Source organism: Etheostoma cragini, chromosome 7 (genome assembly GCF_013103735.1).
Source record: "Etheostoma cragini isolate CJK2018 chromosome 7, CSU_Ecrag_1.0, whole genome shotgun sequence".
NCBI classification, from domain to species: Eukaryota; Metazoa; Chordata; class Actinopteri; order Perciformes; family Percidae; genus Etheostoma; species Etheostoma cragini.
This window is the reverse complement of record NC_048413.1, coordinates 9922489-9942950: the sequence shown is the minus strand read 5'-3', so window position 1 is coordinate 9942950 and position 20462 is coordinate 9922489. Positions and strand designations below refer to the sequence as shown.

General features: G+C 42.6%; 1 protein-coding gene across 1 annotated transcript in view; it reads left to right on the top strand.

Annotated features, from left to right (window-relative positions):
• The first annotated feature begins 712 nt into the window (after positions 1-712).
• The window catches only part of bmp7b (bone morphogenetic protein 7b), a 21070-nt gene continuing 1320 nt past the window's right edge, over positions 713-20462 (top strand). Inside the window, exons 1-5 of the mRNA XM_034877521.1 lie at positions 713-1431; positions 15438-15630; positions 17282-17430; positions 18946-19149; positions 20223-20299. Of these exons, the coding sequence (XP_034733412.1) occupies positions 1020-1431; positions 15438-15630; positions 17282-17430; positions 18946-19149; positions 20223-20299 (1035 nt within the window). The 5' untranslated portion in view covers positions 713-1019. The remainder of the gene's footprint in view (positions 1432-15437; positions 15631-17281; positions 17431-18945; positions 19150-20222; positions 20300-20462) is intronic.

Here is a 20462-nt window from a genome sequence, read left to right as displayed (position 1 = left end):
TGTGGTGTTTAAGAGGTGCTGGGGCCAGGGGGGCAGATGGAGGGATGAAGCAGCTGCCAAACATCTGCACCCCTCCTTCCCGGTCTGCTCTCTGTCTGTGCACCGCTGCCTTTGTCACAAACCTCCTTCTCCAGCAGTGAATGTAGAAAGCTTGGATATCTTCAATAGTGCAGCACGAAATTGTTGTTCTGAGACTGTAATACTGCTTCTTTGACATAAAAAGACAACAAACTTTTAAGTATTAAAACAAGGTATGAGCCAAGGTATTCAGAGAGTGCACCTGCAGAGTAACTATTACAGTAGCAGTATTGCAACTACATGTTAAAACCTCTCCCATAGTATTGAAGGATTCACCCACACAAGCAAATAATGACTCCCTGATATGAAGTCTGTTATTTTCCAAAAGCACACTAACACTGAAGGGCTATTGTCACTGTCTGGACATCTGTCATTATTGAATCCACACAAGCACACAGGCCCTATGAATTGTGGGAAAGGAATGACGAAATGTGCTTCATCATAAACTGAAGCATCATGATACAAATCCCGTCCTAATCCGTTTTGTATTTGCACATGTAGCCTCAAGCCTTTCTCCAAGTGGTAACAAAGGCCAACTTCGATCTATCCTCATTAGCAACCACAACATACACGCCCCCCCACCCCCCCAACCCCCTTCAGTCCCGCTCCTCCCAGCACACAGCGCGTCCTCAGGACTTGTTCGAGTCTCTCCCGGTGAAACGCCTCTGATCGCAGTCTCCACTCTGCAGTTGCAGGCTGCACCGTTGGAAGCTGTTCGCCACAGGCTGTGGATGAGGACGGAGGTCCGCGCGAACACAAGCTGCCCAGAAAACCAATCAACAAAAAGAAGTTTGAAGTTGAGTTGATGTTTCATTTGGGAACACTTCCCTCAACATGAGGGTCCGTATCTGACTTTAGATATTGAACACAGGCTGCCTGTTGCTACAAGTTCAATATCCACTTGCCAGCGTTTCGGCGAACAGAACTGGGCGCAATTACGCATGGCGAGTACCATGGCACCGATTTTGGATAGACGTGCTCCGGCTCTGCTCTTGGTTTGGAGCTACTGCGTCTTGGCGGATACCGCTTTTACGAACTTTACTTTGGACAACGAGTTCCACTCCAGTTTCATCCACCGTCGGCTGAAGAGCCAGGAGCGCAGAGAGATGCAGCGGGAGATCCTGTCGATCCTGGGGCTGCCGCACCGGCCGCGACCCCACCTCCACGGAAAGCACAACGCTGCCCCGATGTTTATGTTGGACTTGTACAACGCCATGTCCACAGAGGGGGACGAGGACAGATACTCTTACCCCTACAAGCCCGTCTTCACCACCCAGGGGCCCCCAATAGCCAGCCTGCAAGACAACAACTTCTTGAACGACGCAGACATGGTCATGAGCTTTGTCAATTTGGGTAGGCTCCTTATTCTCTCACCATTTGTATGACCAAAAGCTATTGAAAATACGTTTCACAAGATGTATTAAAGCAATGTTGTAATGATGGCAAGCATCCAAGCCACTAGTGTGCACTTGTACTTAGTCCAGTCTCTCTCAATTCTCTCAAGCACAATATTTAGATTTTTAATTGTAATGATAACAAGTAGCATACACTAAAGTTAGATGAATAAAGTTTTTTGCAAGGACACACAAACACTGTCACATTTTTGGCTTGACGTGTCTGTAGCTGTTGTCAAGCGATCCGTAGGCCTGTATCTATGTATATTCACCATTCACTGCAAGTATTGCTCTCCACTTGTTGCAACTTAATTCTGTTTTTTAGTATCCGTCATCAGTATTTCACTCAAAAGATATCAATGTGTCAAAGGTGATAGTAGTTTCATTTTAGCTTGTGACTTACCTTCCCAAAGGAGCTGCACCTGTATTTTTCTGATGTTTTACCCACATGCACACACACAGGGGAACAGTACAACAACCATGTTTAGATACAACTTTGCACAGATATCCAGCTAATACCAGGAGTGTCACATTCCAGTGTCTGTCTCGGTTAAACAGCTGTGCAACCAGCTAATGTTCAGGTGCTGGATCTGTGGATGATGGACTAGCCAGCAGCAAATATGTCAACCATGTGTTATCTAAAGAATGAGTAAGTCAACAGCAGAATGGGTTCAAAGTTAACTGGGTCCTCCCTTCACTCTAATCTGGAGACCTCCCTATAGACACTCAGACCACAAAATAATGCCAGTTAATGATGATCCAAAGTTAGTTTAGTTAGTTTCACACAATGAGTCAATGTGTTGTATGCACGCCATGTTGTTAAATGTTGTTTCCCAGACCACTGTGCTTATCTAATCAGAATGTTTATTAAAATTAAACAGTGTCTGACTATTTTCAGAGACTGTTAAGTGCAAATAATTGACTAAATTAAATACTATAAACACATCATTATAATTAGAGAGGTGGTGGAAAAAATCAATACAGCATAGTATTGCGACATTGTCAGTGTCAATACTGTATCACACACAGCCGCCAAGTATGAATCTTTTTATTATATATGTTTTATTATATGTGTGTTTGTCAGTTTGTTTGCTTGACTATCCCATTTTGCAGCAATACAATTGAAGTGATATGAACAAACAGAAAAATGTATATTTTTAGATAAAACTGATGTTGACAAAGTTTCCTTTTGGGGACATCATTTGAAATTGAAAAAAATTAGAAGTTTGAAAAAGGATATAGATTGCAATATATCGCAGAATATTACAATATGTTTAAAATTGCAATAATATCATAACGTGGGGTAAGTATTTTGAGAATATTGTATTGGGAGGCGTCTGGTGATTCCCCCCCTAATTATAATTTATAATATGAGTAGCTGTGTTTAATTTGAGTGTATTAACCTTTACCATAATATGGCACAAGACAGAGAAAAAAGTGGAATTGAATTCTGAGCAGGCATAAACAGTTACACCACCAGAACCTTTGTGACATTCTGCAAAGAGTTGGAAGTTTACATTAAATCCTGGAAAGATCAATGTTGGGGCGCCTTGGCAAGAGAGAGGGAGGTGACACTGGTTCCACCACTGCACTGTGTAATTACTGTGGGAGCTGCTGCATTGTGACTATTTTTGACAGGCTTTAACACAGATGGATTTGACCGCAGAGACTCACAAACTCAAGGGCTGAGGCTGCAGTAAGCTGACGAGAAGAAGAGAGCATTTGAGAGACAAAGAGAGCTGAAAGATGGTTGGGACTTGGTGAATTTCATTTGCAAGTATGATGCTTAAAGCAGGGAGAAAATGTAAACAAAGATGGGTCACATCAGCAGGAATGAACATTTTATTTAATATATTAGAGGATGATGAAAAGAAAGTCACACCGCCTTCTTGAAGTCTTGGGTCTAATGTAGTTAGTGATGGCATTTGTTCAGGTTGAATCTTCCACATGGCACATGTTCAGTGTTTACTAATTCGTTACCCATTTGGATATAAAGTGGGCATTTGTCCTTGCTATGTGTGTACTATCTGCCACGTGTTGCATCTGTCAGTAGGATTAGGTTTCTCCCTGAGTCTCATGTAATACCATCAAATATGTATCCAAGCAGCTTGATTCAAAACAGCAGATAGTATGCTGTTTAATTATCCTTCACATGAGAGAGAGAGAGAGAGACGCAGAAAATAAGTGATGGCTATCTAATGGATTGACTATTTCCTCTCCAAATTCCTTCCTTTCCACATTTACTCATTGTGGGTTTGTTTTCTTATTTAGGTTGTCTGAGAGCAAAATGAGTGTGGCTTTTATTTAAAACTATCCCTCAAAGCTCTGCATGTCTCCAAAAGTACCATGCCAAGGTACATTAGTCAGACTTTGCACACTGGCTGCTGCATGCCTGTTTGCATGCACTGGTTTGTGTTGTTATTAAAGGCAAATACTGTGACGAGAATGTATATGATTTTAATGTTGGTACATCATAGATCTATTGGTAGAATGTAAACAAAGTCAAAGAACATATCTCAGTGAACTACACTTAATATTGGTAATACAAAATATATGTTTTACCAGCTCATCCCCTTACTTCCTGATGCCATTCAGGGGAGCTGCTACACTCTGTTGTCAGCTTGTATGAGGGTTGCTAACTCCAGTGCAGCCAGCTAGGGCGGGTGTAGGCTTTGGTACAGACCCCAGGTCCAAGAACGTCCTCTCACTTCAGTGAGTCACTTCAGTTTAAAGGCCCAGCTGTGTAAATGGCTTACAGCATACATTCAGAATGTGTACACTGCTATGCAAAACACAGGTCACCCATGTCACTCACGGTGTGTGCCGGACATGCCATGATAACACGCCAGCAAGTAAACGCAACACACACATTCCCCATCTGTCAAGGTTGTCACAGAAAAGTTTACAGAAAGGTATGAAAAGAAAATGATAAAAGTTGCATTTTAACATAATACTTGCCAACATCGTTCATCTATCTGGCTATCCTCCTACACACTCATGTATCTACAGTACACATCCTTTTTGTAACTATTATTTAATAGTCTCAGTGGTCTCTGGCAGCATTAGCTCTCAGCCACTGTAAATTAAGGCATTTCCTCCTTAACAAACCACAGCTTCCAAGGCTTTTAGCCGCTAATTTGGTGTGTGCTAAGCTACTTTTCAGTGCAATGCATCTTAAACTCATACTTGCACAGACTCTTTTTTTTTGCCATCAAACTAGCAAAAAGTGTATTTGGACACGCCCTAAACGCACCTTCACGCGTGGCACAGGTGCATTAAAATAGATAAGAACGTTAAAATAGGTATAATTCAGATCGTTAAAACAGGGCTCTATTTGTAGCATTTGTGTAAAAGTGGTAAAACTAGTTACCAAGCAAGCACAGAAGTTTAAACCGGGAGCTAAAAATAATGACTAAACTGTTCAAATAATTAGCTAAAGCTAGCCTGCTGGATAAATGGTTGAAACATTCAGCTTCACAACAAGTAGTAGTAGCACTGTACTAGTAGTAGTTGCTGACCAAACCGACCTTAATATTAACAGTTCAATTGGTAAAAAAAATAAATCATCTTTTACATAATAATTAGTGAATCGGTGGAGGGGTGAGTTCATCTGACAGGGCTGTGGGTGTACTTTAGACCAAGGCTGGGAATCACTTTCCTACACCACAGGAAAGGGCTGGCACATGGACGTCTACTAGTTGCATCCTGAATGACTGAAACAGTAGCAACATCACCACCTGTGTTTGTGTGGGAGGCATGTTATCATGAGGTGTGGTAGTCACCGTTTTGTTATTTAGTCTGTTCTCATGCAATCAGACATGTATTAACTTAGCCTAAGATGAGGTTGAGGAAAAGAGGCAACTCAGCGTTCCGTGTTTGTGTGTGTAGATTTGGGCTGGCCAATAATTCAATGTGATAGTTCATATTCTGTGGATTAACACTGTGAGGATATGGTCTTATCATAATATTGTTCTAAGTTAAAAGATTTTTTTTTTAATGCTACAAAAAATTTATAAATTAGTTTGATGAGAAGGTTGGTGTACAATGGTGACATTAACATTCATATTTGATCATTTTATAATTGTTTTTGCGTAAATTTGCCTTATTATGGTAAGTACCAGTATTGTAAAAACAATCCTCAATAATATCATGATAATACCGGCTTCCGTTTAAGGGGTTGTGTTATTGTGAATGCTTCCTCACAGTCACACTGTCATGGCTTACTGTTCTTCTAAACTGTGCTTTTTCAGTAACTAAAACATGGCTGGCAGGCCACTGCATGTGTAACAGTGATGCTGTAAGTCAGCCTCTAACACTGGCCACTCAGAGGGGGTGCTGTTGTAAAGTAAAAGCATCAAAAAAGTGAACAAATATAAATCCATTGAAAAGAAATGTGCTACCAGGGTGTATTTAATTGGCCAATGTTCTGCTGCTGTTAATCTCCACCAGATGTGTAACATTTCACTAAACAGAGTTGAAAAGCAGTACACAAACACAGCTCCACTGGTTTTCTTTCTCTCATTGTTGCAATATGCAACATTTTGATATTGTTATCTCACCCAGTTTGAGCCGTGACGTTGCACATGGGGACCAGTTTTAGTGTTACTGTACTGTGTCATGTTAAAGCTTTGCATATAGTCAACTAGTGACTTGTGGCTGTGATCTGAGAATGGAGAGGTGTCATGAAAAGACTTGGCTGAGTGAGTCAGTGCACTAGCAGGTAATTATCCTCTGCGTTACCTTGGTGACCTGACAGGGCACCAGCTGGCCCTCCAACATTCAGGACCCCGCTGTCTGCTCCCATCAGTGCTGCCACATAGATTGTCTGCCAGTTCTATCTGCTTTATAGAATGTGGTAATAGGAAGGTAATGGAGAGCTGACAGGGGAAGAAATGTCTAACTGGTAAATTAGTTTGGATTTATTAGAGGCTTTGGCTTTCAGACAGCATTGTGTCACCGGCTCACACACTCACGGCCGCATGCTTGGAAGCAGCTGTCACACTAGAGTCACGCCAGAGGCACGCAGTTCTTGTTTTATAGCCGATAGCCGAGAAGTGGAGGGTCCCACACTTGTAATTTCAAATGAATGGCTCCAATATCTCTATTTTAACAAAAAACATACTCATATATCCAGTTCATTCCCTCCCCACCCTCATCTCTTGCTTCTTGCATTCCTCTTCACAGCAGGCTGCCCATGGTGCTGAGGTTAATACAGATGTTTCCTTCTGTCTGCAGGCCAAAGCAGCTGTGCTGAGAAACTTTATCTTTTCAGAATCCAACAAGTCTCCTCATCTTGACCTCCACCATCATGTCTGGCCCTGTCTCCAATCTGTCCCCACACGCAGGACCAAAATTGAAACCAAATTTCCCTCCCTACGCTCCTGAGTCAACAGTATTGATTATCAGCAGTTTTAATTAGTTAGTTGTTATATGGTCCCAGTGGTGTTGTGTGGTGTTTAGTCTCCAACCTCCTGCCCTGGCCCTCACCTCCAGGGGTGTAAACCTCCCGTGCTTCCAGACATAAAACATTTCAACACTTTCTCAAGTTCTTTGGTGTGTTTTTCCACTCCCCACCTCTGTGTGTGTGTGTGTGTGTCACACACACACACACACAAACACACACACACACACACACACACACACACACACATACACACACACACACACACACTCATACACACATTTTCTCTGAACCCAAAACACAGCTTTCCATTCTCTCTACTTCATTTCTCACTCCTTGCACTTTTTGTTGATCGTTGAGTTGTTGTAATTTGATGGATTTGTCTGTCCCGGTCTCTCCATCTCACACTAGAAGCTGCTTCCCCAAATGTGTTTGAGAAGGCTTCTCATCACATGAGGACCAGCCTGTGCTTGCAACTGTTAGTACGCCTTTCTCCCTCCTGTAGATTTATGTCATCGCTTCTGTATACACTCCTAGTGAACTAAATGTGTATAGTGAATGTGTATGTACGTGCATACGTGTGTGGAGAGAAACGCACATACACTTTATTTGCCCAAGAGGAATGTTTCTGGAGCTAATTAGTGTTATTGAGTGCATGTTTTATTGCCTTCTGCTGGACAGGGAGTGAGCAGAAGTAGAGGAATGTAACAGTTGCTACAGATAGACCTGCCTTCCTGTCAGGTAATTTATCCTAATGCTTTCCACAATTTGATGAATTACGCTGAGGTCTGGTGTGTAAATAAAATACCACAAATGGAGACAAAGATTCTTTCCTCTCTTAAGTTTCAAGCAGCTTTACAAAGTCTGCTGCAACAGAGATCCAGGAAAATTCTGGTTTTGTTTCAATTTATCTTTTATTCACCTGTTGAACCCAGGAGTCCAGAAAGACATCTGGATGTACATAGCAGAGCCTCCGTGCTCTTGGCCAGTCTAAAGGGACTTGCTGCGAGGGATGATGAAACACTCTGCGTGTGGGACTTGACAAATGTGGCAATTGTTTAAAAGGCCCTGATGTACTAAGCAGCGGGCGTTCTAGCTCTGCTACAATGATTGACGGAGCTCCTTCATTGCCAGGAACGTTGGGCTCATTTTAGTTTTTCTAATAATTTCACTCTCCAACTCTTAATTCTTTTCTCTTTTCTGTCTGTCTCCAAAAGTAGATCAGATTTTGTCTTAAACTCACATTATTTGACCTGCAGACAATATGCAACCACTGCACTGTGCATATATAAAGAGAAAAATGTATTTGATACATTAAAGTGAGCTGTGAGATTATATAAAGTGAAGTGGATAACAGAATGAATTTTTCGTGCGTTTAGCCACTTCTCTTTCATCTGGGTTACTTTGGCCTTGCCTTATCAGTGACTGGCAGCACATAAGACTCCTCTGCACTTCTATGACGGCGGGTACCAAGCAGCGAAGCTATGAGAGCAGATGTGGGCCAGAGCACAGCCAGGGATCCTGGGACCAACAGCTCTGCTGCTGCAAAAACAAATACAGCACTCTTTGCTTGGCACTGGGGGAACTGACAGGGCCGAGGGGAGAGGAGGAAGGAGATAAGAGGAGAAGGAAAAGAGAGAAAAGGAAAGGCCAAGAGGAGAGGGAAAAGGTGGATCATGAATGAATGCCGTGCATTTCTCCAAACCGAGTACATTTCTGTCTTTATTTCCTTTCCTTGTGGGAACATAATGTGCTTTAGTTCAGAGCATTCGTGTTAGGGCAGTTATGTGCATTGAAAAACACAATTTTAGAGCCACTTACCCTGCCCAGTCGCCAGCTGCACTGTGTGATGTGTGTTAGTTCTCCTAGCGGAAGATTGCGTTAGCGGAAGCCCGTAATACTGACCAGATTCCTCAACCGGTTTCAACAGCCAAATCAAAGCTTGTAAAAGCCAAGCAATAACTGTATGCAAGTGCTTTTTATGATAAGTGATGACATTTTGCGTTGGAATATGAACTGCATGTGGCAGGTTTCTATTTTTTTAGGCAAGCGTGCAGCTGTGTTTCCTCCACAGCTACTCTTTTTATTTCAAAAAAAAGCAATGGGCTGTAATTAAACAAAATAAACAACAAGCTGTTAAATTTAGGGTGCCAATGTGCCCGTCATGTGTGCACACGATGCCGCTCTGGGATGCAGGAGGAAATTATAAAAGGTTTTATGTAGACCCTGGGAAATCTGTGTGTCTCTTTGTGCCAATGTGCGTATTGTATGTGCATTTTCCTGAGGTCTATAATAAGAGGTGGCTTGGCTGGTTGAGAAGGGTGTGGCCCCTGTGGCCACAAAATTAAAGAACATAAAAACAAGGAGATGAGGGGAAGAGTGAGAGGGGGAAACTGAATGGTTGTGGTTCCACGTCTCTGAGTTGTTTTATCCTGCAGTTAAGAGGAAGTGCAGATGGTTAATGTGCTTTAGCACAGAGAGATCCCTCATTGCCTTTAACAGATCTGTCCACACCCCTTTGTCCCTGTCTCTCCACACATTATATCGCACCACAGAACAATGGCCCATGAAGATTTAGGATGTGGTTTCTTTGTTGTCCTCGTTGCCTTTCCCTAATGTGCAATATCTCTCGACAGACCTCTGAGGGAACATGATGATGATGTCTAAGCTCCAATTTTGGAGATGACTCAATTTGTCCTGCAGAACCTTCAATCACTGTAGTGTGGGCTCTTCAGATTCACCACTTTGGCTTACAGTAATGGAGAGGCTCATCCACAATTATTTAAAATGTGAAATTGTATATTTTCTCACTTTTAATACTATCGATGGAATCAAAGAAGCCTTGACTTAGACTAAAAGATTGATATTACTCTCATGTCTGTCTGTGAAATATGAATAATATTTGGCTCAGCACAAAGACCGAAAGCAGAGGGGAAAACGGCTGTATCTGTCTGTAAGTGACAACATCTGCACCTCTGAAGTTTACTAATTAACCCATTATGTTTCATTTGTTTAATTTGGACAAAATCATGGAGTCGCCTCTGGTTGCCTGGCAACTGCTTCCAGCCAAGAAATAGTTCAGGACATAAATCTTGTGAATTGTTGTTTTTACACTTCAGTTTTTATACAGATTAAACTAAAGAGCCAAGCTAGCTTTTTCCTGTTTTCAGTCTTTATGCTCAGTTAAGCTAACCAGCTACTCCAGCTTCATATTTAACATACAGATATGACAATGGAATCAATCTTCTCATGAAACTCTCTGCCAGAAAGTTAATAGGCGTCTTCCCTGACATGTCAAACTATTCCTTTAAACCAAAACTATGTGAATGGCTAGACACCAGTAAAGATAAGGTCATTTTGTACTTTGGACGAACTGACCCTTCAACACAGCTCCTGTGCGCTTTCTTTGTAAAGGACAGAGGTTGAGTCCCAAAGAGAGGCTTTATAGTCCGATACATTCCTGTGAGTTCCAGGCTGTTACATATCCAGTATAAATCTCTGGTACATGATGCCCAGCGAAGCATGAGGTGGAACCCAGCACTACAGTTTACGGGTGCAGAGGGCAAACATGTTTGATGGCTGCAGTGAGAGGGAGAGAGAGTGATCAACAAAGCTGTGGGTGAATTGGATACCTCTCAGTGGCCCTCGGGCTAAAGAACTCAAACATTTGGTTTGACCACCAGTCTAATGTAAAGACTTCTTCCTGTGGCTACTGCTTCGACTTGCACACAGGCTCAAAGGCTTGCGTATGTGATTGTGCACACACACGCACACACACACTGCGGTGAGTTAATGATCGTTAAGTGTGAGTAAGTTATAGCATGAAACTTTGCTGACCCTTGTCCAGGGAGCCATTGCTGTCAGGCCCTACAGCAGTACAAATACATCACGCAGGCATGATGTCATCAGTAGTCGCCAGTGGGCAGGATGTTTCCTAACGTGGTAATCACCCTACTGTGGGTAGTCACCCGGTACCCAAGAGATCAAACCCTCTAAACTCTTTATAGGATAAACATCTTGAGCAATCTGCCCGTTCCTTGCACTCAGTTTTTCTTCCCCTCCTCCTTTTAGCTTACGGAAACTATGACTTATTTGTTCCCAGAACTGTGCTTAAAACATTGTTGAAGTTAGAGCAACAGAAAGAAAGAAAGAGACAGATCATTATAGTGCGTCACTTAAATTTGCATCCCTCTATGTAGTATTCCAGTCCCCCTCATTTACGTCCAGATTCTCGTGATAAAATGAACTGACCATGATTTGACTCATTGCTTTTTCTAGTTTCTGGTTTGTGAATCAGGTGTGCTGTTAGAGTTAAAGGGCTCCACAGGGATGCAGAATGACGTACAGATAATGGTTGCACAGTTATCTCAAGAGAGCTGAAGGTGGGAAAGTAGCAGGGGAGGGGGGGGGGCTTAAGCTGTCGGTTGAGAAAAGTGAAAGTGGTGCCAAGGGTGAGATCCCTCCTGCTGGGCAGCGGAAGCGTGCAAGGCGGGACTAACAGGTGTGAGGGTGCCGAACAGACACTTGGGCTAATGCGAGCCGTCAGATTTGGCACTGCCGCTCCGGAGCTTGAGGTGTCGGAGAAGTGTCTTAGGTCTACTGGCCCGGCAGCAGAGGGGAATAGGAGCATGCAAAAAAAGAGAATATTTTGTAAAAGGACAAAGCTGGGTACAGTATATACAATGGTTTTGTTATTGTCAACAAATCCAATGAAACCCAGCCTGTCAGTGGCTCCCATTTGTTCCTATTGAAGAAATGGCTCACAAATGTAATTTTTTGTAAAAGGCTAGATCATTTTCCATAACAAAGGAGAAATACAGCTTTTAGCAAATGTTACACAAACGGGAGTAGATAGTGTATTTGAGGGAATTCTGAAATTCTGAAATCACCGAATTGCTGCAGAACAGTGAACCTCAAATCACTGTTGATTATTTTGTGGAAAAGATCAAAGGTTAGAGATTCTCAGCAGTGGAGTACACGACAATGAAGCCGTACGCCTTGCATGAAATCTTAAAAGATGCTAACACAGTGATCGTACCCCTCTGGTTGCCAGGTGTATGGTAGGTTTGGAGGAAGGAGAAGTCAGTCGTCATCATCACCAAATCTCTGATGTGTGCTGCTGTGAACGTGTGTGGCCCACACAAGTCAGATGATGTGGGATGACTGTGCATCATGAGCAAGTTGTATAAAAAGCAAATCAGATGTCAGACCGAATGATAAAGCAGCTCCCTGTGTACGTGTATATGTTTGTGTGCTGGTGTGTGTGTGCATCTCTAATTATGGATTACAGAAACCCATAATGATTGTGTTACCGTGCTGTGACGCACAAGACCGTTTGCTTCACAGGAAACACTTTGTGATAGTTGTGTGTGTATGTGTTTGTGTGTGTGAGGAGCAACAACCGATCTGGACGCCGGCTACTTGGAATGAAGGGCTCATAAGCCATGAGAGGGTGTGTTCACCATGTTTGTGGTGTGTGAATGCTTGCGACACAGGTGGGGCGATGGCTACTCGCTTCCTCCCAGAGGAAGTCATAAATGCACCCGCTTGACTTTGACTGTGCCTCTTCCCCTCATATAATGACTGCCATACTGCTATAATGGGCTGTAAGAGAAAGAATCAGAGAGACAAAGGCAGCATCGTGGCAGAGGCTAAAGCTTCGCTTTGTAGGCTGCTCTCATTTTCTCTTAAACTGTACAGATGAAATTCATACAGTGAGGAGTGGAAATGGAAAACAATGCAAGAGAAATAGTGTGGGAGTTTTACAGCCACATCCAGCTGTTCTCACAAGCAAAGATAAAGAGCTTTTCCAGTGAAGGGGCGGGCGGCTGCCCTGGAGGCTGAGGAACAGGTCTGGCTTTCTCCCCAGAGGGAGTGCACCTGCACTGGGCTACAGTAGGAGGGAGAGGTCCCTGGTGTGGTAGAGGAAAAAGCAGGCCCTGGAGCAGAGAGGTATGAAGGTGAAAAGAGAATGCGTGAGAGGCCACCAAAAACGTGTAGTAAGTCAATGGATAGAAGATCAAATCAAAATGGTAGTCCTACCTTTGTTATGTTCCTCTTTTGAATGGAAAACATTTGCTTTGTTTAACCGCTGGGCTGTTATAGCTTACAGTGTGTAGTAGAGTTGGAGTGGGATTTCAGCTTCAGGTGTAGGTGTAGCTTTAGACTTTTCAGCACTAGAAGCATGCATTTTCAACATAGTCAATGTAATGTTGTAAAGGGTGACTTGGAGGGTGGGGGCTTGATTAAAGCCCTGATTGACGGAGAGGTCCACAGTGCATATTTGTGTGTACAGAGAGCACACTGTTAAATTGATGAAGGTCTAAGTCCATTGTTTTCAGGAAGAGTAGAACAGCTTTTCAAACCATTCCAATGTGTGCCCATAGCAGGCCGAGGACAATGGCAGCCTAAAGCTAGGCCATCTAATGGCCAACAGAGAGCAGAGCTGTCCCTCATTGAAGAGTAATTAGATCCTTTCTTTACCCCTGCTCCGGCCAATCATCTCACAGTGCTGCCTTTGTATAATGGCCTTCAACAACTGGGTTTAATAGAGACATAAATGAAAGGGGGTGTAGGGCATAAAGTCCATCGGGACAACTCCATAAAAAAAAACAGCGGAAGAAGACAATGAGGCAGGTGTGCAGTGCAAAAAAACACAGCACAAACTGTGTAGTGAAACATGCATAACATTTACATCATTGCACACTTATATTACTAACAGCTGGTATAGAACAAGTATGCTGTTGTCAGAAATTCTTTTAAATGTGTGTGTGTGTGTGTGTGTGTGTGTTTGTGTGTGTGTGTTTGTGTGTGTGTGTGTGTGTGTGTGTGTGTGTGTGTGTGTGTGGACTGTAAAAATAAGGTGTGCATGCACTAATTTGAGTATTGCTCCGTGTTATGATTGCTTTTCTAACTAAAGTTGAGAGTTCAGAGACATTTGTCTCTGATAAAGAACTGTCGAGTAGCGATGGATGGCTGCTGAAGATAGCAGAGGGATGGGCTGCTGGAGACGGCTGTCCTCCGTCCCCAGCTGTGACTCAGCCATGCAGGTTCAAATGGTTTAACTGTATTAGGACTGTAAACATTTTTTTCATCCACTAGCGCCATGGCTCTATGGATGGCTTCTTTAGTCTGTTGGTCGGTCAGTCTGTCCACCACTTTGGTCCAAACAGTATCTCAGCAAATATAACATAGATTGCCATTCAATCTTTTGAACTATGATAACTTTGGTTATCATCTAGCTTCATCGGCAGATCCAAATTTCAATCTGCCTTGGTTTGTAACCAGATACCTGCAAAACTAACATTTCAATCTGCTTAAGCTGTGCTTTGTTTTCAGCGCTAAGTAGAAAGATTGTAAACATGATAAACATTAAATCTTATAAACCTTAGTCTGTTAGTGTGCTGATTCTGGGCCTTTTAGCTCAAAGCACCACTGGGCATATAGCCTCGCTTGAGTGGCTAGTTTGTTTGTCTGACCCCAAAACCCTAAGTTTCAATTTGCAATGGTATAATATAATTTTTATTGCCATTTTGTAAAATGTGTTTCCCCTTGTTACGCACTTTATAATCTCTGGTTGTGATAGGTGCTCTATAAATAAGGGAGGTAGGACATCTCCACTCTAAACTACAGTATATAGAAGGAGGGACACAATCGTAGGAAAGAAGTGCTCAAAATGCCGACAAGATCTGGATAGATGATGCATTGTTTTCATGGCTTTTGCAATCTTATAAATAAGTAATAGATGGTGTTTGTGTGTGTATGTTTCTGTTTGTATATGTATAGATGCGTGGTGGTGTGGGCGGTCTGTCTGACAGTTAATAAAGAGAGGGGTGGAAGGAGAGCCAGGAGATGATGAGAGACAAGGCGCTGACCCCCGGGATGTCCTGCTGGGACATGAGAGGAGAAGGGTCAAGGGGGGCACGTCTTTTGGGTGCAGGGGGTTGGAGAGCTGGGTTCTGGGGATGAGAGAGAGGAGGGGATGGGGTACACCAAACATGAAGCCCCAAACTCATGAGAACCAGATGAAGGACAGACTGGTATACTCTCCGGGGCTATAGGAGGAAGAGAGGGAGAAGAAAGGGACTCATAAAGCTGTCAGAGTCCGCCTGCGTCTCTCTATCATGGCTCAGTGTGCGCCAGATGATTTGCTTCTAGTGCTCGGCCTCATGAATGTTTCAATCATAGGCAAACATGTGTACTGCATATCTATAGATGTTTTAGTCTGGAACGGACCCGGAGTGTGACAAGCTATGTCAGCTCCTTGCTAACAACAGCGGTTGATGGACTGTGGCGGAAGAATAAATTGTAGAAATTCTGAGGGAAAAAGACATTTGTTCTCGAGCCTCGACTCAAGATTTTTTTAGATTTAGTTTCTCTGTAAGATGCAACTTAATTCATTGAGTTAAATTACCCCCTCTGTGTCTCCCTGCACACATTTTGTATCCCTGTTGGTAACGGGGGAATGTAAAAAAACACCAAAAAAAAACACTGCATACATACAGTCTGTTAGATGATGCATTTTTTTGTTTGGTTGTCATGTTTTACCTTTGTTTTGTTTGCAGTGGAGCACGATAAGGAGTTCCTACCAGTGCGCCGGCATCACCGAGAGTTCAGATTTGACCTATCCCGGATCCCGGAGGGAGAGGCTGTCACTGCTGCAGAATTTCGTATTTATAAAGACTTCATTCACGAACGGTTCGATAATGAAACCTTCCGCATCAGCGTCTACCAGGTGTTGGAGGAACACTCTGATAGGTGAGCTTGGATATATGGTTTTGTTAGTTTGAGCGCCAGTAATGTAAAGTATGTATCAATATTGTCCACCAAGTGAAATATATTCATGTTGCTAAGCAACAATCCCATCTGGAATGGGGCATAAAAGATTTTGAATTGATTTAAAACGAACTACCTGCAAAACTTATTACATCTCCATCAGCCTCAGCTGTTCAGTGCTAATGAGAAAAGGTTAGCATGCCAACACATAATTCAGCCATTATTAGTTTCAATATTTACAGTACATCTGGGCTTTTTACTCAAAATAACTGTGAAAAAAGCCTAATGTCAATTGAATATCTTTAAGGGGAGTCAAGGCAAGGCATCCTTATTTGTGAAGTTAATTTCAGCAACAGGGCAGTTCAAAGTGCTTTACATAAAACATTAAAGAGAAATTGAAACCAATAAAAAAAGATACAAAAAAAAGAGAAAATACAACATTTTAGGACACTACTATGGGACCATGTATAAGCCATTGCTCTCTACCCGCAATCCTTGCTGTTCCCAGAACGGCCGGTCCAATACTTTTTAAATCTCTTTACATGCCAGTCCTAATTTTCAACAATGTAGCTTCAGTAACAGTTAAAAAATAAAAACAGATAAAATACAGGAATAAATGTTACAGTGCAGTATAAGAAATTAACACTTATTTAAAGAAAGGCAGGATCAATAACAAAGGTCTTCAAAATCTTTAGGTTTTGTACTGTTGTTTCTAACATAGCGACATCATCTTGATATTAGGATATTCATCTTCGTCATTATTTTCTTCTATTTATTAGACAATTCATTAAAACCACTATATGTATCAGTAATGGAAATAAGCATAAATTGCGGTCCTTATCGCAAAGCTTTTCCACTCTGAACAGTTCTTAGACCCACCTTCTCCATGTGGCTAATCTGGGCCGTCCAGAAGGTGTATGTAACTCGGGAATAGCCCATGTCCTGCTCTCCTCGACCCCTCCTAAAGGTTTCTGTTGTCCAGAGGGAACAACACAGTCATTTATTCCTTTGCCAGAGACGGGTCTGGGTACATGAATGAACCAGAGCTCTGTGACATACTATCTGCCCAGTTAGAAAATAGGTTGGGATACATGAATGGCCACATGAAGAACAAGAGATTTTAGTCTCAGATGGTGAAAGGGTAGAAAATCCTGAGTTCAATGTCGGATGCTAGGACTGACTTGGATATGCATTATTTCATTCACTACTTTTTTACATTTTTTCCTCTTCCGCAGCTTTGTACCACCTTCTCTCTATCTCTCTTTCTTTCTCTCTTTGGCTTTCTGGCTCTCTCACTAAATTCCAGCCAGTGATGGACTGTGTGTAGTGTGTGAAAGGACCGGCCGTTTATAAAGCCATTATTGTCAATTACAAAAATGAAGTGTTCCCCTGGGCCTCACCATCTGGAGCCCTCCCTCTCTCACTCTTTTTCTTACTCCATCTATCTCCCTTTGTTTCACTTCGTTACACACTTGTGACTCCCTTTCTCCACTCCATTACTTTTGTGCTTCGGTCACTTAGCTTTACACATTGTTTCAACCCATTGTTTGTAATTGTGAAAATAACCTGTGTTGACTTATGTTTGTCTCTGACTTTGAGTGTAAAATTTGATTGTCTTTTACCTCCCCACCAGGGAGTCAGACCTGTTTCTGCTGGACTCTCGGGTGATCTGGGCAGCAGAGGAGGGCTGGTTGGTGTTTGACTTGACAGCCACCAGTAACCACTGGGTCCTGAACCCTGGCAGGAACCTGGGTCTACAGCTTGCCCTGGAGAGCACAAATGGTGAGTGTCAGTCAGATCAGCATATTGCCTGGCACATAGCAAGTCACAGGTGCCCATATTACCTGAGTGCCTGAAGAACATGCATCAGAAAAGGACAAGAACAAAGGTACAAGTACGAGGTGATGGGACACCAGAAAAAAATCACTGCGATGAATCAACACCCTTCTGACAGTGTAAACAAGAATTTAAAAAATCACAAAGATATGATTTATTTCACAACGGTTGTGTTGAGTTTGCACATGTGTTTATAGTAAAACATGGTAACTATTTTAAGTAAAATGAACGTATTGTAAGTATGAATTAATGTAGCTAATTCAGTTAATGAGTTACCAGTTATCCAGCAGGGTCCTAGGTATACCCTAAAATGTACTCAGAGTAAAGATTCCTTAGTGGATTGAGCTCAAGCTCAATTTAAAGCGCAGACATTGCAAAATGAAGTTTTGCAACTAGAGTTTATACTTCATTTAAAATCTAGTAATGAACACATTTACAATGACAGCAGTAGATGGTAAAGTCAACCGTGTCTTGATATGTGTTCAGTGTTAGGACTTTTATGTATTTTTCCGTGGTATCGGCAGAGCTATCCAATATATTTTTATTTTTTTTGGACTGAGATTGTATCAAAATTTAAATTCTAGTATTGCGGCAACATTACCACATTATTATACAACATGCATTGACATCATAGGCAAAATAATCAGTTGATGCATTTATTGTGTGTACGCACCAAAGATATATCAAACCCTGCTGCACGTCATTCATTCATCCGGCATACCCTCAGCATCATTAGCAGACAAGCAGAAAATACACCGCATTATGCAAAGGATAACATCTTAGCAGCAGGTTGTGATTGCAAGGCTTGGAGGTTAGTCAGTGGAAAGCTTTATCAACAAACAGTGTGAAGTACAAGAGCGTGTTTTAGAATATTATCTCTCTACAGGCTGGCAGGATGTTACATGTTAGGTGAAGAAAACAGATAATTGTATTGCTTTCATGTTGTGGGAGGGAAGTGCTGGAGAGGCTGTATCTATGAATGTGTGTTTGTGTATGAAGGGTAATGCATGTACAGACAGGTCCACGGGACATCCCGTCGCCTGCGGCGACCATAGGTCTTAATTTACCACATAACGGCGATCAGACACACATTCTTCTACATGAGAAGTAGATGCTGGAGAGCACATGCACGAACATGCACAAACACACCCACACAAACACACACTCACTCAAGAGTAGAGAGGCTTTGTTCTTGCCATTGCAGAGGCAGAAAAGGGATGATAAAAAGGGAAAGGAATTCACAGAGGCAAAATCTCATTTGCAAAACAGACAAAAGTGGTTGCAGTGAGGGAAGCAAGGACCACACACATGCAAAATAAACTCTAAATAAAGACAAACCAAGCGGGCACACATTTACTTGATTTCAAAAGCTTTTCCTTATACATCACCCTGTATGAAAAGAAATCTGGATTTCTGTGAAGCCAACACTGGTTGAACTGTTCTCTCTGTCCCCCCCTACAGGGGAGAGCATCAATCCTCGTGTGGCCGGGCTGATTGGTCGCAGTGGGCCTCAGAATAAACAACCCTTCATGGTGGCCTTCTTTAAAGCCACTGAGGTACACCTGCGTAGCATCCGCTCAGCACAAGGGGGGGCCAAACAGCGTAATCCCAACCGCTCCAAAGGGACAAAGAACCAAGAGGCACTGAGAGTGGCCAATGTTGCAGGTAAACACGCAAAGTGTGTATGCTGCGTATACAGCCAGCTCTGATTTATGCTATTGTTTTGAGCCAACCCCTGTTTTGATCTGGCTTTTGTTGGCAATGTGGAGAATCCATGGAATGGGACGCAGATGAGTGGTTTTACACATAGTGTGTACTCATTGACATGCAAACACAAGCATCTCCAAATAGACAATATATCCAGAACAGCTAAAGTATGCTATTGGAATTGATGTGATTTTTGTACGACAAAACATGTGATGCATACTTGGGGGCTTTGTTTTAGAGGTGTGAGAGGGCTGTGTTTATGTGAGGCGCTGAAACATTAGACTGTAATGCCTGAGCTTCAAATATCCCTCTGCTGTCTTTGTTTATTTACACAAGCATTACAGAACTTTTGGAGCCAAGTTCCCTGCATGGAGGTAAGGGACCACAGGCTTTTATGGCAGAACACATCTGCGGGGTGCTGTGGGGCACCCGGGGCCACAACACATGGTCCAAATGGCTGTTTGGAACTTTGGATACTAGCGGTCTTTAACTGGATGATGAGAACCAGTCGCTCATGATCATTTCCAATGTGAACCACTCTCAGGAACTAATGTACCACAGAGCCCCAGAGGTCACCAGAGGAAGCAAGCGAGATACCTTTAGATAGAAAACAGACTACTTTTTTTATTTTTTACACATGGATGGGGTAAATGGGGAAATAAAAGTTTGAAATGGGTGAATAGAAAGGAGAGAAAATAAAGACGAGTTATGAAAAAAGGGGCAAGCCTACTGTGTGCACATGTGTTTCATCCAGTGGAAACTCAAAGCACAGCAGAGAGACCTCCACGCAGGGTGGCCCATTCATTTGATACAATTACCAAATTGCTGCTGTAGCTGGAGCTGATTTCCTTCAGCCATTGTTAAAATCTTGATGTTTTGTATGACAACACTGGCTGTGTTTAGGTCTGTTCTTTATCATATCTGTCTAATTGGGGTCTGACTACAGTAAATAGTTACTCTTGTAGCTGAATGGGATAATAGCACATGTGTTGATGTATACTCCCTCTCCGTCTTACTGTTGTCTTCCCCAGAAAACAGCAGTACTGATCAGAAGCAGGCCTGTAAGAAGCACGAGCTCTACGTCAGTTTCAGAGACTTGGGATGGCAGGTACAAAAAGCATTCCTCCGCCACAACTCCCAGGTAGCCCAAAATTGCTCTCCCCCACAGAAGCCCAAATCAGATACTCGTGATTGTACTGTAGGTCTTATACCAGAATCCTGATAAACGAAACTAGAATCCACCCACATAATGCCTGAGCCCAGCGGTATTG